At 43.0% G+C, this 18,768-nt stretch overlaps 1 protein-coding gene across 4 annotated transcripts in view; it reads right to left on the bottom strand.

The window, feature by feature from the left end:
- Window positions 1–18,768, bottom strand: part of CLSTN1 (calsyntenin 1) — a 64,633-nt gene that overhangs the window by 26,086 nt on the left and 19,779 nt on the right. For 2 of the 4 annotated variants that reach the window (XM_083628585.1, XM_083628587.1), the window contains exons 2-4: window positions 12,827–12,949; window positions 2,974–3,003; window positions 1,157–1,352 (exon numbers count right to left, since the gene is read on the bottom strand). In XM_083628585.1, coding sequence (XP_083484711.1) covers window positions 1,157–1,352; window positions 2,974–3,003; window positions 12,827–12,949 — 349 coding nt within the window. The remainder of the gene's footprint in view (window positions 1–1,156; window positions 1,353–2,973; window positions 3,004–12,826; window positions 12,950–18,768) is intronic. The other 2 variants (XM_083628588.1, XM_083628586.1) reach the window with 1 other exon arrangement.

The raw sequence follows: 18,768 nt of genomic DNA, 5'->3' as shown, positions 1-18,768 counted from the left end.
GGCATGTTCGCAACCCGCAGCGCCACGTCTGCACATGCGCGTGACGCAACTCGGTGCTTCTGCGCAAGCGCCAAAACCCAGAAGTAACTTGTTCCGGTACTTCCGGTTTTCGGCGTGTCCATAACCCGAAAACACGCAACCTGAGGTATGACAGAGTACCAGCTTTTGGGAAGGCATTTGGGAAAGGGCCATAGCCTAGTAATAGAGATCCCACTTTGCATACAGAAGGTCCCAAGGAAGGATCAATCCCTGGAATTTCCAGATAGTGCTGGAAAAGACTCCCTTGCCTGAAACCCATGAGAGCCTCTGCCAGTCAGTATAGACAATACTGAGCTAGATGGAACAACTGGTTTTATCTATTAGAGGAAACACACAGAACTGCTGTATTTTAAGCACAGAAATCTTTGAATTTCTGCATTGCATTTAGGGAAGCCTGAGGAAAAAGAAAATCTCTAATAACTTTTGTCAATGCTCAAGCAGTGATAACAATGCAGAACAGACTGTCTCTATTTTCATCCGAGGAATGTTGGAGGGTATAGTATAGTCCAGGCTTCCTCAATCTCCAGATGCTTTTGGCTTACAACTCCCATGATCCCCAGCTAGCAGGACCAGTGGTCAGGGATGATGGGAATTGTAGTCTCAAAACATCTGGAGGGCTGAGATTGAGGAAGCCTGGTATAGTCCATACTGACTGGCAGCAGCTCTGTAGGGTTTCAGACAGAGTGTCTCTACCTAAGCCCTATCAGGAGATGCTGGGGCGGGACCTTCTGCATGCAAAGCAGATACTCTACCACTGAACATACCTTTATTTACCTCTTTCCCTCCTACCCCACGTTTATTATTAAAACCCAAATCATTGTTTACGACTGCAAACGGCCTTGAATGCACTGGCAAACAGGCAGCTTATGAATGTGGCAGAATGATTTTAATCAAGCAGGTAATGTATGGGCAGATCAATGCAATTTAGGGTCCGGGTGCAGCTGGGAACACTTCTGGTACCAAGACCACCCACTGAGCATCTATCACTGTCACCAGCCGGTTTTAATTCATTCATTCAAGGGCAGACTACAAAGAAGAAGAAACCGCATCCTGTCAGGAGGGAAAAAGATGCCTAAATCAGAGCCCCCCACCTCCCTCTCTCCCACGCTGTACTTACTTGTGGGATTTCTTCATATTTGCTCCGTCTGGGCCCTTCCCACAATCATAGGCCTGGATGGTGAACGTGTAGTCCTTCTGCAGCTCACAGTCCAGTTTCTCTTTGGATCGGATCATCCCCTCCCCGGTGGATTTATCCACCACCACCGCTTCAAAAGGGACATTTTGGCCATGGATTTTAAACCCACAAATCTCACCTATGAGATTCAAAGTAACTCCAGTTAGCATTTCCAGGTAACAAAGCATGAAACAGCGGGGTGGTTTTTTTTTGTTTTGCTTATTAAATGCAATTGTATGTGTGTGCAGCCAGGGGTTTGTGAGGGTCTGTGGACAAAGCAAAGAGGCAACTGTGCTTTTAAAGATGGGTGAGTTCCGGGAACTTTGTTTTTAAAATAAAAATAAAAAGGCATACATTTTGCTTTCCAAGCAACTGGTTTTTTTACTTTGCATCCATTCATGCAGGAATACAAAAAGAGAGAGAAGAGAGATGTAGACAGGCATTTCACAGGAGTACTTGAGATGCACTCTAGGGCAAAAGAGTAAGAGATCTTAGGGGAGCGAACAGCCAAGGCCACGGGGTGGGGTGGGGGGATATCTTCTATGCCAAGCTACTGGGAAATAGCTGGGCAGCTTTGCTGGATTTTGACCAGAGCAGGAGGTTATAATGCGCCGTTACAAAGTCGGGAGAGGGAATAGGGGGAAAAGATGGAAAGAAAAGCTTCAAGGTATATAGAAGATTCAGCACCACAATTAACATAAATTCTGTCAATTGATCAAAAGGACAAAGTCTTCCTGTGCAATGTACCTGGCGTTTAAAAAAAAAAAAAGTCAGGGAATCAGAATGAACTACTGAATGAGAAAAGGTAGAAATACCAAATTTTTCAGGCATCCATTTCAACCTACTAACTTAGAACTGTCCTCTATACTCTTACTTTGTGGTTCAGCCCTAAACCGTAACATAAATAGAAGAGAGTGATATAGGCCAAGTGCAAGGACAAACTATTTCTACTGTTGTGTCTATGGTTGTGAGATTCAGGATGGCCCACCTGCTCACACACTCTTTCCCCTCGGCTTCCTTCTTGCACATAATTGCCGTCTCTCTCTCCTTTTCAGAGCTAACCATAGCACAGAGTTATATCTCCACTAATACTACAAGCACAGTTAAGTTTCAAACTAGAGTGTGCAAGCCTACAGTGGTTATACCACTTTGAAACTAACCATTGTTGCTTCAGTACAGATGTAACCAAGCACCATGGTTAGCTCTGAAAAGGGAAGGAAAGCTGGAAGGCGAGGGAGGCTGAAAGAATAAACATGTTTGTGGGTATCTCCATCTCCAAGATTACGAATATTATACCTGCATGGGCTACAACTAAGTCCAGCTTAGTTGTATCCAGCTTAGTTGTATACAAAGTGACCAACAATCTATACCATGAATTGCTGGTATGCAGTATATAATTCGTTGCTTCAGTTGGCAAAAGTTTTGTTTCAGTATATGACTAGAACACCCCCAGAAAGGGAAACTATTAGAGAAAACGCTCAGAAAACACATTTACCAGAACTATACACAGCCTAGGTATTAAACTGCACAGTTCAAATGGATGTCTGATTTACCGATATTTCTAGCCAAGGGTTGGTTACATAACATTTTTCTATCAATATATTTTGAGTATGGTGGGGTCAGGGAGGAAAAAACTGGGATAATAAAATGGGGTCAAAGAGCATGACAGGATCTTCTGTTTAAGTGCTGATTCCCCATTTCATAACCAAAGTTAGTGGGTTAATATTCATAAAAGGGGGATAGAAAGAACCCTTTATCACCTTCTTTGGTGACTGTCACCTCAAAACTCTCTAAAGGGAGAAAAGATAAACCCAAGTCAGTAATACAGGAAAGACCGAAAAGGGAGCAAATAAGGAAAAGGTCAAAGATGTAGACATTTACACAGAAAACCTTCGAACATTTCTCTTTTTAAAAAAATCAGAATCAAATGGTCATAACCAGATCTTCACCTTACTCCTTTCATTCAAGTTCAGAGACACCAAAGATGCCATTTCACGTTAACACATTTTCAACATCACTCATTTCCTTCTTCCAGTACTTTGCAGTTTACATACTTGTTCTGAACTATATCTATATTTAAAAGAGATCTAGGTTGCCATCCTATGCCAACTTACCTAGGATCAAGTCCCACAGCCACCCCAATACATTGCCTATTGTATCAATATCATATTCACTTGTAGCAGTGAACCCTTCAACACTTGACTGGTTGACATGATGTGGCAGTGCAGGATGTGCAGCAGCCCAAGTGCTAAACATTCTGCAGTTAGACTTCTGTGAGGGAAGCTGAAGCTCTCAGTTTGCCTGGGATTAAGAATCCCACAGGGGGAGGGGAGAATCCCACAAGGGGGCAGATGGAGGACTCTGAAAGCAATTCTGAGACACAGGGAAGGTACAAAGGCAGGGCATACAACAACAGCAGACTAAGAAAGAAAAACTGGAGGTGTGTAGGTAGGGAATGAGGCTTGAAGGGCAGAGGAATAGGTGTGATTTTCCAGGAACGGCATGGTAGGTAAAAGTTGGCCCACAGGCTGGAGATTAGAAACATAACCTCATAGAAACAAAGGAAGCTGCCACCCCCATCATTCTACCCGGACACTGAGGTCCAGTGCCGAGGGTCTTCTGGCAGTTTCCTCACTGCAAGAAACCAAATTACAGGGAACCAGGCAGAGGGCCTTCTCAGTAGTGGCGCCCGCCCTGTGGAACGCCCTCCCACCAGGTGTCAAAGAGAACAACAACTACCTTATTTTTCGCCCCATAGGGCGCACCGGCCCATAGGGCGCACCTAATTGGGGGGGGGGATAAAGAAATCCCCCCCCCCAGGCGCGGGGCTGGGGCGGGGGAAGCCCGAGCTTCCCCCGACCCCAGCCCCCAGAACAGGCTGCTATCCGCAGGGATGCAGGCAGCTCTCCGCAAGCCTAGGGAGCTCGGCAGGAACTCCCGCAGGCTCCCAAGGCTTGCAGATAGCTTCCTGAAGCCTGGAGAGCGAGAGGGGTCAGTGCGCACCGACCCCTCTCGCTCTCCAGGCTTCAGCGAAAGCCTGCATTCACCCCAAAGGAAGCACACACATTTCCCCTTCATTTTTGGAGGGGGGAAAGTGCGTCCTATAGGGCGGAAAATACGGTACCAAACTTTTAGAAGACATCTGAAGGCAGCCCTGTTTAGGGAAGCTTTTAATGTTTGATGTATTACTGTATTTTAATATTTGGTTGGATGCCGCCCAGAGTGGCTGGGGAAGCCCAGCCAGATGGGCGGGGTATAAATAATAAATTATTATTATTATATTGAGTTTGTTTGTCTATTGTGGCTCTTTGTTGTCTGCAGACAGGCAGCATCTTTCCAGGATTTCAAGAAGGGGTCTCTCCCAGCCAAAGAATTGAACCTGGGTCTTTTGCATGCAAAGCAGATGCTCTACCCTTGTGAGTTATGTACCTTCCCCACTCCTGGTCTATCTAGTCAGACACACTATGCAGTCATCTCTTGCTATCTGTTATGCTACAGGACGGCAAACCACACCATGGGGAACAAATGTGTCAGGTCTTGCCCAACAAGCATTAGGAAGGCACGGCTGCAGAGAAAGCTCGGCAGGGTGCAAAGTGGGCTGCCAAAGCGTTTGCTGAATGTTGAACCATGGCTGCCTGCATCTCTAGCTCAGCTGGCCACCAGGCTGTGCAACTGCTGCTGCCAGAAAGGGTTGTGGAAAGATGAGCGGTACCCATGCACTTGTCGCAGCTCCACCAACCCATTAAGCCTTCTGCTTTCCAAATGCAAGTGAGTCTGTGCAGAAGTAGCAATGCACTTCACTTTAAAAAATGTTCACTCATTTAAGAAGTTATACATGCCTGTTATCTAAAGGTTGCGTGGGTACCAACAGATGCTCCAATGGGAAGCCTGCAAGCAGGACCTGAGCACAAGAGCTGCTTTCCTCACTTGTGAATCTCAGCAACTAGTATTTACAGGCACACTGCCTCTGACAGTGGAGGTAGAACATATCACTGTGGCTAGCAACCACTGATGTCCCATGAGTCTATCTTAGCCATCCAGGTTGGCAGCCATTATGCCATCTTGTAACAGCCATTATATGCTGTCTCTGTTAAATGTGGAAAAGACTTGAAAGGTGACACATGCTACTTCTAAATGGATGCTTGTATGAGGCACTACAACTACCTCTTCCAATAAAAATGACTCTCAAAAGAAATGCATGAAATAAGAATGTCCTATTAAAATTGTTGTTGTTTAGTCATTTAGTTGTGTCCGACTCTTCGTGACCCCCTATTAAAATTAATTGGACCCAAATCAATGCCGAAACACATGACTTTTTTAAAAAAAAGTCTTGATTTTCAATTAAGACCCACTCAATTATTCTGCCCTCATCGGCCAGGCACAGCAAATATTGCCCTCCTGGGAAAGGAACTCAAGACAAAACCTATTGTTGCACCCCTGCAAGTAGACTTCAGACAAGTTCCCTAACCAGAGGGCTGAATACAAAAAGCTCATGAAAATGCTAGAGTACCAATAGTTCTGGCACAGGAATGAGTTTCAAGAACGATTTCCAGAGGGAATGGTAGCTGTCTTAGCTTCTTGCAGCAAAAATCAACTGTCTTTTGCTATCTTAAGGACAAGCTGTGTTATGGCATAAACTTTCATGACTAGTCATGAAATGGCAGACTGGTGACATTTTATTGAGCATTGCAGAGATGACTGCATTATCACTATCAACGAGAAACAGTACTAGACAGCACAGATATTTGGCATTGGTAAGCTGATTAACTCAAGCAGTTATCTCAATTTAACTCACAGGGGATGGCACTGAACTTCTTGATGAACTGCAGTTCAGCTATTTCACATTGTATTCTTCTTTATCAATAACTGCTTGTGAATAGTTTCCTGTTCCACTAAAGATGTTAATTTACTCAGCACTGGTGAGAGGATCGTATTATCACCAATCTGCTACTGTAACGGATTTCACTATTTAACTTACATTTAAAGTTCTTATTGATTGCTGTTTGCAATTTTTACATCTCCTTGCCGCTCAACTCCCACCTTAATGATTTTCTCCTGTACTAGTCCAATGAAAAGATTATGTCATAATAAAATTTTGTTACGCCTTTAAAAAGGTGCCACAATACACTCTGTTGCTTTTGCTTCAAAAACACTATGTTTTCTTGAAGCAAACATTCCCATGAAAACATTAAGAGCCTAGTCTATGGCTGCAGGACGGCATGATGGCAAGAAGCCCAATAGCGAAGCGAGGTGGGGAGAAGGAGGGGGGAGAGACAGACAAGAAAGAAGTGTGTTAATGTGACACAGTTGCCTGGGCTGGCTTTTGAAAATAAAAAGACTGCACAGCTCTTGGCCACTTTAATTGGTCTCTTAAACTCCTTTGTCAATGCCAGTCAATGCCAACCTTTGCCATGAGGCGATTCGAGCATCACCCTTCTTGGCATCCCTCTGTCAGAACTAATCTATCCAGGAACACTCCTTGATTCTCCAAACATTGACTGCGGTGCTCAAGATGCACTGAGAAACTCTTTTTTTTTTCTTTTTTCCACACTGGCCAATCTTCACTTTCATGTGAAGCACATGAGCAAAGCAAAATTAACAGGCAAATATTTGAAATAGAAATATTTCTTTGAATTCAACTCAGTTACCCTGTTCTACATCGACCCTGGGGAGAGGGAGGACAGAAACAAGCATTTAGCCAGACAAATTCCAAGCATGTCACTAATTGGGCTTTGAAGTATGGCACTCATTCGGCCACTCGCTGTTCTACAGAAAGGCCAGGAATTTCACCCAAACAAACATTTCTGAGCACATTAGGGAGTCTTAAAAAACAACACCCATAATCTGGCCAAAAGGCGTGCTTTGGGGACTGTTCTGCATATTCTAATAATTGAACAGACAAGAGGTCAAAGTTTCAATATGTGCTCCAGATTTCCAGAGCACAGTTAATGGGTATAATGTTTCTGCCAGAGTTGCACAGTCAAAACACTGTTTAAAAACAACAACCAGGGAACCAGAAAATACAGCTTCTTAAAACAATGCTGAAATACAGCATTCAGCATTGGATTTACCTACAATCAAGAAAAGTGGAAGGTCAAGACTGGAGCAGATTATGGGTTCTCCAACCAATGGACTGTGCCCTCCATTAGAAACAGCTACACTTTTGATGAACTGCAGTCATGCAGGTGTATTCCTCACAGGTACACATAATTGGAAGTGATGTGACCTCAAGCAAAGGGCTTCCACAGAGTGCTCTAGTTTTGCACCTCTGTGGTGCCTTCCCACTCAAACAAAGGTACTTAATACCAGATAAGACTACTGGCCAATCTGGTCCCTAATTATCCACTCTAATTGACCTGATCCAATGAATTGGAGATGCTGTGGAGGCTGGACCTGGAACCTTCTCTTGCAAAGCAGGGTGATGTACCACAGAGCTATGGTCCTTCTTCCCCTTCTCAGAGGTAAGTGATACCCTCCTATGGTAGCGGCGTTCTACACTATAGTGCTTTCTACCTTCAGAGATGGAGAAGATGCCCTTTAAGGAAGTTTGCTGACCATTATTGGTCTGCTCAACAGTGGCACCCACGGGACTGGTAGGCCAGAAAGCAGCCAGGCAACGGCAAATAATTCTAGATTTTTCCCCATCCTCCTCCCTGCTGAATTCTACCAAAGGGCAACACTGAGGCTAAGGTAGAGGAAGCTGACAGGCAGGACCAATCCCTAGGCTGATTGTAAGCAAGAAGACAGGCAGGGGCTGGTTGAGGGCAGTGCCATATTCACCTTAATGGACTACCCCCCCACACACACTGTTTAGTAGTGGCAGAGGACAGCCCCACACCTATCTATCCTAAACGTGACAGTTCCAAGGTTCTGGGGTGGACACAAATAACTGTCTAGTCTTCAAAAACTAGTCTGTTCCATCTGCACTCCAACCTCATCCGTACACAGATGAAAGCAAATGACAGCTGGAAAGAAAAACCCAATTTGAAGCCACAGGCCTGATAATTCAAGTTTTTGTTTCATTTAATTTTCATTTCACTTTTAATTTGTATACTGTACCACCTTTCTAGGTTTACAAGGCGGTTTACCAGCTGAAGAAATAACAAAACATACAACAAAGATCACATATCTTATAGCACTGCAATTCAGTAGAAATAAGCCATAATAAAATATATGACTTAAAATAAATGACTTATACCAAGTAATATTCAATAATCCATTAGAATATAACTACTGTATACTGTACTTTAAAATTAACTCTCAAAATATCAGCAAATAGTATTAAACAGAAATTCACTCCCAACAATTGCAATGTATCATTTATTAAATTATAATTAATGAAAATAACAGCAAAATTACAATACATAAAATGCCACAATATATAAGAAACACGTATACCAAACCTTTATACCAAGGCAGATTCCTCCTAACATTCCTGCTTGAGTGATGTCAAAAGCTCTTCCTGCCCTGCCCTAAGCCCAATATTACCAATTTACAAATTAGCCAGCAAACCTAGTTACAGGAAATTATCCATTCCTATCTATTAATTGGAACTGACAAGGCCAACGCCCCTCTCTGACTCAAGCAGGGCTGTTTGCTTCCCCTCTTTGCCTATCAATTAAACTCCCATACTACACATTTAGCCAGCTGCAGCCCGGATGGCAGCACTGCTCACTGCTCTAAACAAACAAGGGCTGGCAGCACAGCCAGGAGAGACGCAGACATCAGCAATCACTCACCGGAACATGAGCTTCCTATAAACTGCAAGTGGGGAGAGAGGAAGGAATACTGACAGAGGGCTTAAATTTTGTGGGTTATTTTTTAAAAGACGAATCCACAATGCTTAGACATGCTGCATGCGGACTTTTATATCCTGTATGCAAGCACTTCCCTTAAAATGGAGACTTAAATCATGCACAATGGCAAATTCCTACTTTTAACACACCACTATTAATATAGGACAGTGTGGAGAATTAACTGGGGGAAAAGGTTATAGCCAACGCTAGTCCTACTCAAGAGCAGATCCAATGAATTTAATGGACATGATGAACTTTAGGTCCATTCATTTAAATGGGACACAACCCAAAGTATTTACTTCTTCTTGGAAGTAAGCAAGCTATGCGCACATACTATATTAAAGCTTCTGTTTAACTCCAGAATTTTTACCTCTCTCTCAGTTTTGAGACAGAAGAGAACGGCTTATCTCAGTACGGTTGCTGAGTCGCAAGTGAGGAGAGTGCTGTTGTGGTCAAGTCCTGCTTTTGGGCTTCTTATGCATGGCCACTGTGAGAACAGGACATTGGACTAGATGGGACTTTGGTCTGACCCAGAGCCACAGGGCTCTTATGTTCACACCTATGGGAGCATTTTTTTTTAACTGTAGGATACGGGTAGAGGAACATGTGGGCTTTGAGATGCTCCTTGACTACAACTCCCATCATCCCTGATCACTGGGCCATGCTGGCTGGGGCTGATGGGAGCTGGAGTCCAACAACATCCAAGTTTACTTGAGAGATCACTGTACCCCTTATGCACTCAGTAGTTCAGTGCATTATACTGGAGAATCATGCCCCAGAATACCAGAAGATAGGAATCACATGTGGATAGAGTGCTGCTACTGCATGCATATTCAGCTTGCAGGCTTCCCACAGGCATCTCGTTGGCCACTATAAGTACAGGATGATGGACTAGATGGTCTACTAGCCTGGTCCAGCAGGCTTGTCTTACATCCTCATGTCCTAGGAGCAAAGGAAACTGCCTTATACTGATTCAGGTGCTCTACTGCTAAGCTATAGTAAGGACATGATTTGCTTGCCTAAGTCTCAGATTCAGTTATTTGTAACTACAGATAAAATGGTCTTGGACAGGGCAGCTATGCCCAACCCTTAGCTCTCCTTCTGAAGCAAGAAGCATAGCAAACGTTGAAACAATAAGGAAAATTGGACTGCAAACTGTTCCTGAAGCTGAACAAACTAATCAAAACAATCCCACCCCCCCACCCCTTTAATCTCTACAATAAAGCCCATGTTCTCAATAGAACAGAGTGGTGTGTGTTTGAAAACCAAAGTGTGGCAGGTTCATACGGGTCAGAATGAAATATAGACATAATAAATGCAATGAACTTGCTAACTTAACATTTTGGCTGGTTGTGAATATTGCCAGACTGGTTTCCCAATCAAGAACTTGGTCCTGTGAAAGATTTTACTTAGCAAAAGGTTTATTCAGACAAACCACTAATTAAGAGCTTACGTTAATAGCAAGGAATAGACTTGACACCAAATGGTCTCCTGCACATAATCTCCTTATGTCTGATCAATCAAGGGGCAACCTGTGGGATGTGTTTTTTAATCCCTTTATTGACTAAAGTAGACTTTAAAGCAAGTTGCTGATGATGGTAACAACCTAGCAAAACAAAGTAGTAGCAGAAGAAATTGTCCACAGATTGGAACTGTTCAATTTCTTAGTTGCCCTTCACCATGAGGTCCCAGGGCAGGCTACAACAATTTTAAATTCAGTATTAAAAACAGTTTAAAACAAACTAATCCAGGGAATAAGGTGGGTCTTGTAAATGTACATATCTCAGGTGTCCAGGGTAAAGAGATGCGTCTTCAGCATTTGATGGAAACTATATAATGGTGCTAGATGCCCCTCGGTGGAGAGGGAATTCCACAACCTAAGAACTGCCACAGGGAATGCCCTCTCCTGGGCACCCACCCCAAATTTCTGAGGGTAGTGGAATTACCAAGAGGGCCCCCTCTGCTAATCTTAACACCCAAGAGGGTCTGTTAGGAAGAAGGAGGTCTTGCAGTATTTGGTAGTTATCCAGTCCAGCTGCTTAACCCCAACACAGTACAGCCCCCTTCCCTGTACATAGTGATGCATCTCCAGCTTTTCTTTTCAAAAAGAGCTCCCAACAGCTGCTTCATCCGTTGTGAAAATGCTCTTCAAGTTCACACAACAATTATGGTGAATGTTCTTCTCCTCTCCAGTGTTAGAAACTCACCGATATATAAGCTAATTGCCAAATGGCACCTTAAATCTGGGTTACAGTCACCACAATGGTATATTTGGCATCATTCCCCCCTCCCCCCAGTGTGGTGTTTGTTGTTATTATTAATTTCATTTCTATACGGCTTTATATTGTAAGAAAAAAATCTCAGTGGTTCATCAAAACGTCAAATCAAACAATACAGAATAAAACAAATTCAAGCTTTAAGGAAAATATTTCAGATCCTTCTCTAGGTGACATTTTGCTTTCCCCATATTTACCTACTTAATTTACATAGTTCCTCCACAGCGGAAGTACTCTAGAAAGTCAGTGTGGTAGAATGGTTAAGAGTGTCAGACTAGGACCTAGGAGATCAGGGTTCAAATCCCCACTCAGTCATGAAGCTCACTGGGTGACCTTGGGCCAGTCACAGCCCCTTAACCTACCTCACAGGGTCGTTGTAGGGATTAACTGAGGAGGGGGCAAGCCATGTGCTCCTTGGAGGAACAGGTGGGATATAAATGCAATAAATACACTCTTCTGCTTACCTGCTTAAAAAAAGCTGGAGGGGCCAGCCAGATGGAGATGTCAGTTGCCAACCTGGCATCCAGAGATCTCCACATGGTCGCAATCGGACCCACTCCAGTCATAAAACACGCCTGGCTAATTTCTAGCACTGCTCCCCTCTGCACAATTAGTGTCAGCTCTCTCTCTCTGCATGATTGTTGTGTTTCTTCTTGCATTAGCACACTGGAAGTAGCTGCACAGCTCCAGAAGGGTAACCACATTTGTTGCTTTAGCTGCAACAGACTTCACTGGCACAGATCCTGACTTGTTAACAAATCACTGGATATCGCATCCAAAGCAGCACAGAACCCTGTGGCACCTTTAAAGATTAAAGGGTTTCATTATGGCATATGCCGTCATGGAACAGAGGCAACATCAGACTTGTTTTAGGATGTGGACTCTCACTGAGAAAAGCTTATGCCATAATAGACCTGTTAGGTCTTCAAAATGCCAGACGCCTCTTGTAATTTTAGCTACATGTTGAATCTTGTCTAAATAAAGTGCAACTATTCTGAAACATGCACCCAGAGAACAGAAGTCGTATTATTTCTTCCATCTTTCATTTCAATTAATGCAGTCCCGAATCTATTAAATCCAACACTTCTGCAGTAGACCATAGACATAACTGTCTCAAATCTAGTTTAGATGTTCTTCTCAGAAGTGCTACTTATTAACCAGGTTGTCCTACCTTGCACTGTGGCAAACTGTGGTTTGTATCTAATGCTAGTTCTACTCAAAGTAGCCCCAATGAATATAACAGTCTAATTTGGGTCTGTTACTTTCAGTGTGTCTACTCTGAGTACAACTTAAGTCAGATACAACCTTGTGTGTTCCCTCATTCCTGGGTGTGGATTTTTGTACTTGTCCCTGTCGAAGACTGTATTGGTTATCTCCCCAGCTCTGTCTAATCATTTGGAATCACTGGTTTGGCATAACAGCACATTAGACTTTAGTCTAATGAGTGCATTGCCACCTTACATGAGTGATTTCTGGCCCAAATTTCTCACACTTTCAAAAGACACGCAACAGTTAGCAATAAAATACCAAGATGCCCGTACCTGCAAAACGGAGAGGTGCATCCTTATCCAGTGCTATCAATGGGGGGTCCAACAGTACTGTGTTGTCGTTTTCTGTAACTATGCCATGGTAAGTTGTTTCAATCCACGGTTTGTGCTTGTTAACTAAGACAGAGAGAGAAAAGCAAGGTGAAGAATATATTAAGAAAAAAATTCTATTTATTTAAAAGTGTAACAGATTGTACCCAGCTAAGTCCTACACAGATTCAACCCAAATTAGCCATTTCCATTATTTCACTGGCTCTACGTTAGATACAATGTAATGTTTTGCTGCTATACGTCCATTTGGGGACACCATGTTCACCAAAAGGCCCCCATGAAGCAGCAATTTGACAACAAAGATGATTCATTTTGAAGTAGTTTACAGAGTGTCTTTTTCCAGCATTCAAGAGGGGCCGAGGGACCAGATTATGCCTACAGCAGTAATTTTCACACTGGTAGTGTGAAGTCATGCGTCAAAGCTAATCTGGCCCAAGCTTTGTGAGAAAAATGGAAATTCTTACCATGAACCTCTATGGAGAGCATTCCTGAAGCTTGGCAAGGGAAGAAGCAGGCCTGTGATTCTGGCCACAAGAAAAGGAGATGCAGTAGGTCTCCCTCCTCACATCCCTCCAGCTGCAGGAATGCCCCCCAGGAACCCATGGGAAAGATGACCCTTCACATGCCTTCTCAAATATCTGCTCACCTAGTAGAATGTTGTTACATGTTATGTTTGCTGAGCCCTGTCCTACATCATTCATTTAAACCAAGGCCACATTCCCTTCTGAGGGCCACATGCTAGTGGCCAGTAGTAGATGGGGCCAGTAGCAAAAGTGGACAGAACAATGAATGCAAATGCTACCTTTGTCTCGTGGACTATTTTCTACACACATTTACCCAGCTCTCTGTCCTCTTTCCTGCCAAGAAAGTGGTTATTATTGGAGCTGAAGGACACATTCCAGTCAGGCAAAAGCACTTGGGATGCAAAGCAGGGCCAGTGAGGTATGTGGACTGGGGAATAGCTCCAACTGAAGAGAGAGGCCTGGTTCCCTGTTGCTGCTGTAAACCTAGACAGTCAGTCACAGATAGCAGGACAAGATATGCCCTATTGCTCAGTTTTTATGTAGATTACAGCAGCCAACCAGGAATTTAATCAAGTAATGCACAAGGTGTCCCTAATATGGCTTGTTTTTTGGACATGAACAGAATGTTAATGCTGCAGAGGCAACCCTGCACACCGACTCCAAACTCCACAGCGATGTGCTTTCAGTATTTCTTCTAATCCAACTGCAGCATATAAAAGCTCCTAAACTTGCAGGTGAAGACTAAAAACTATTGAGAAGCTCAGTGAGATTTCTTCCGAAGTACGTATGTGTGGCCTTACAGCCTTAAAAGCAGGCCTTGTGGAAGCTGTGGCTTTCCATATATGATTGGACCACAACTCCCATCATCTTTGATAGCTGGTCACACTGGCTGGAGCTGATGGGAAATGAAGTCCAGCAAATATTGGAGGTCCACAAAAGTTCCCTATCACTGCTTAACATCAATGCAATGCTCCCTATATCAAACATGAAGTCTACCGTTCTACATTTAAACCTCCAATAACATGCCATATACTGCCTCTTCTACTACATCTTAGCATCTTCAACTCCCACCATAGAGTTACCAAAAAAGAATATTTAAATGCAATTTTGAAACAAGTTTTATTTGCATTATGTTGAATACTGCCATGCCTAGCCATGACATTAAGCTAGGCATGAAGGCCTCAGAGGATGAACTTGACACCACTAAGAAACAAGCAGGGACCAGTAACTCCAATGCCGAAGATCCCCTTGAGGGGCCCTCTGGGTTAACACCTGAACAAGAGCCTCATGACATCAAATGAGGAGGTGGAGCCACACCCCAGTCCACAACAGCACCACAAGGTTTAGGTCCCTGCAACAGCACAGCAAGCATCTACAGGAATCTGCAGGTTACTCATGCATAAGTAATCCATGATACTCCTTCAGGGCCATCAGCTGTGGTTAGGGTGTGGTTTAGGATGCCCAAGTATATAAGGCTTCCTTCTTGAACCTTCCAGTCTCTGGCTCCTGGTACCCAACTCTAGTTACACCTCCTGGCTGAATTGTACTGTGTAGACTACCTTGAGATATTGACCTTGGATCTTTTTTCCTTGGACTTGCTTCTGGATTCCCTGTGTATGGCCTTGGTTTGTTTGGACTGTGCTGCACCAGAAACCCTGTTGGTGCTTGTAAGTATTTTGGTGAAAAGTTGAAATTTCTGGGATTTGAATGAGCTCTTGGAGTGTGACAGATATGGATTCTATACACACCCACCTACCAGTTATATGAAAGTTATGGTGTTGTGCCATACAAAACTGTAGGCCTGACTACAGGTCAGGTGGTCTACAAGCTCTGCACTGTACCACTATCACGTCCGGCATCCAAGCTGCCACTTGCAACTTAGGCTCAATTCAGACATCCTGCTTAACCATGGTTATGGAAGAATCAGATGCTGTGGTTTGACATGGATTTAAAAAACAGTTGGCACAATGTCTGAACAAACAGTCACAGGCATCATTACAGAAGCCCCTGTACTATGGAGAAAGGGATTAATTTATGAAGCTGAAAGGACAGACCATGCAAGCAACTCTAATCTGTGGCTTCCTCATTGTACTTTTGAAAACTCCAGCCACAGAGTGGGTTTTATCTGAACCCTAATCAGCTCAAGCCAAGGTCTGACACGATGAATGAGTCACAACAACAGCCACTCTTGAAAGTGCGAAATAAAAATGCCATTTCCCCTTTCACCCATCATGAACAGCAGGAGCCAAGCATTTAAGAGGAGTCAAGTCTTTCATGTGTAAAGAATTATATTATTTTTGTCATTATTGCATAAATTTGTAGGTGGCAGGGTCCCCCCCCCACCCCACAGAACAAATTATCCAGTTGATGTGACCTACAGGAGAACACTAGAACAATTTTCTATTATGCAGAAACTCTTATCTTGGTCTTACAATTTGATTAATAAATCATCTTTTAGAAAGGTTAATATGATTAAGTGCTTTTCAGGACAGATAATGTATTTAAAAGAACCAGATTTTTTGGTGTTATTGGAATTGGATTATTATTATTTAATCTCTTGATGTTTTCAACAGAAAGCCTGTTAAAATGCAATCTGGATATTAATACAGAGTAGGTTAATTATAACTTATTCCTGTATTTAAAAGAGTAAGGGTGCCAAATTTCAAACTTCAGATGAACATACCTTCTTGCGCAAGGAATTAGCAGGAGGGCAGTTTTACATCCGGAGGTCATAGTTATTAAATTCTAATCCCATCTGCCCACTGGGTTCAGGGTGGGAACTAACCATTTAACAGTACAATAGTGACTCTTGTTTCTGGATGTTTAAAGGCCCTTTAAGCAGACTGAGGTTCTTTCTGCAAGAGCAGCTGTGGCAGACCGTAACAAAATTTTGCAAAATTCTTAAAACTAAAACTAGATGTCCTTAGTTGATTTGAATGTCAAACATTCTGAGTGGGAAGGGCCCAATGAAGTCCTCTTATTTCTCTCCCTTGCTGGCCTTTGGTCTGCGCATGGGCACATGGTGCATGCAGTGCACTGGCCAATTCAGAGCCCGGGATGTTGACACATTTTCTTGCATTTCATCATGCTCATGTAAATAGCAAGACTGTGTAAGTGAAGCATGCATGCATGCATGCATGGGTACCCTCATTCCTGCAATAAGCAGGTTGCTACAGTATAGGAGTCACAGAAATGCAGGGTTGGACGGACTCCAAGCGTCAACTAGTCCAACCTCCTGCAATGCAGGAACCACAGCTAAAGAATTTGAATCCATTGGATTTTTATGAATGCATACAGGTTCCAAAGGCCAACTAGGGATGAGCAGAAATGGAAGAGGATTCTACTAGGCCTTACACAGATCTCTTTCTTCAAGGGGGAAAAAGTTGTGCCCTGAGTCATTGAAAATGAGACAAACTAACCAAATTTCCAAAATTCAATGCTTTTATGTCTACACTTCATTCCAAGAGACCTAGTATCGATAACTGGGCTATCTAGAAAGAAAAACCAAATCAGGACAGCAGGTTGCTATTTGGTACAGAACGATTTAAATTAATGGATGTGAGTAACTTAGGCCAATTACTTTCAATAGGTTTACTATGAGCAGGATTTGGTTGGATGCAACCCAACAGAAATTTGAATTGGTAATATGCTTAAGAATTTCCCTGTTCGTATTCCACCCCGAGCGTCCTCTGGCATATACGAAGGTTGTTGAAACATTTAACAAGAACGTAGAGCTAAAAGCAATCTCTTTCTCAAAAGGCATCAACCAAGTCACTTAGCCAAGTCACTGCTAATCTCCTGTCACATAAGCAAGGATAAGTTGTGTTGGTTTGCTTGAAATACAATATTCTGCCCTACCTACATGAGACCTGCCAGAATCTGCTGCATGTGCCCTGATAAGCTATGACAGCGTTACACCCAAGCTCACATTTAATCCATCTGAGGAAAAGAACTGTCCTTGACACATGAGCTGCCTGCAGCCTGAAATTGACTTTTCATTTGGAGCTGACAATATTGAAAGTAGATTCAAAACCCTAATTGATGAAAAGCCTGGCTTTCTTCTTAAATAAGTATTTGAAAGGGGAGAACACATGACTTCAAGAAAAGAGCAAGATAAAATGTACCCTTTCCTTGTTCTGGTTATTTTAAAATGCACTCACCACCTCTTAAAAAAGAATGAGGACTGTGTACAGCAGGCTGACAAACCAACTACTTAGAAAGCCTCCTGGGATAAGTAAGGATCACCATCAAGCACCAAGGAAACAAATATTTTTGTGAATTGGTAGCTGGTCATTCTTCCGTGTTCTGGCTAACAGAGTCACATAAAGGCTAAAGTACATACTGATGAAGAAGTAGGCTAGTACGCCTGACAAGCATGTAACAGCAAAAACACTAGGAGAAACTGACAATTAAAAGCAGCAGCAGAGATCAGTCATCCCATTCCAAAATCAAAGAGGCCCTCACAGAATATCTAATTCATCAAAGATGGGGGATCCAGAGAAATGACTTTCCCACAGAGGTCAAGGTTCAAAGATGATGCTCTTGTAGTTATGCTGGACACAGATTCTTATTTCGGACCAACATTCAAGATGCAATGTACAAACTTTACATTGCAGGCTGCTCCTCATGCCTAGATATTTGTGAAATTTGGTTGGGGGCGGGGAGATGTTTCTTGATCACATGGCATTTGCCAAACTTGAAGCTTCACTACACAGTGGCCCAGTCAATCAACCCTGTTCAAGAAAGAGTGCCCTTAAACGTAGAAACTTTGGGACAACTGCCTTGTTGTTGTTGTTTAATCCATTTGTTGCCATGATTTGTTGTTCTCAATAATAATAGTACAGTAATGATTTTATTATTTATACCCTGACCATCTGGCCTCTAAGTGGCTACCAGTACATATAAAAACATAGTAAGACATCAAAAAATTCCCAATACAGGGTTGCCTTCAGATGTCTTCTAAAAGTTGTGTAGTTCTTTTAGATGGGAGGGCATTCCACAGGGAGGGCACTACTGCCAAGAAGGCCCTCTGCCTAGTTCCCTCACTTCTCTCAGTGAGGGAACCACAAGACGACCCTTGGAACTGAACCTCAGTGTCTGGGCTGAACGATAGGGATAGAGATGCTCCTTCAGGTATACAGGGCCAAGGTCATTTAAAAATGGCTGTTCTTGCCATTTTATTGCTTTTTTAAAAATGTTTTACAGTTACTTATATTTTGTGTCAGATCTGTCTTGCAGAATACCTGGTGTTCCACCAAAATGACTCATGGAGAAAGAAATACAGAAATATTAAGAAAGATGTTACTGCCAGAGAATCTTCTGAACCAGCCTCATTAGATAAGCTTGGAAGGAATAGTGGGG

Source organism: Podarcis filfolensis (genome assembly GCF_964270895.1).
Source record: "Podarcis filfolensis genome assembly, chromosome: 8".
Taxonomy (NCBI): Eukaryota; Metazoa; Chordata; class Lepidosauria; order Squamata; family Lacertidae; genus Podarcis; species Podarcis filfolensis.
The sequence above is the reverse complement of the archived record's forward strand: the minus strand, read 5'-3'. Positions and strand labels throughout refer to the sequence as shown.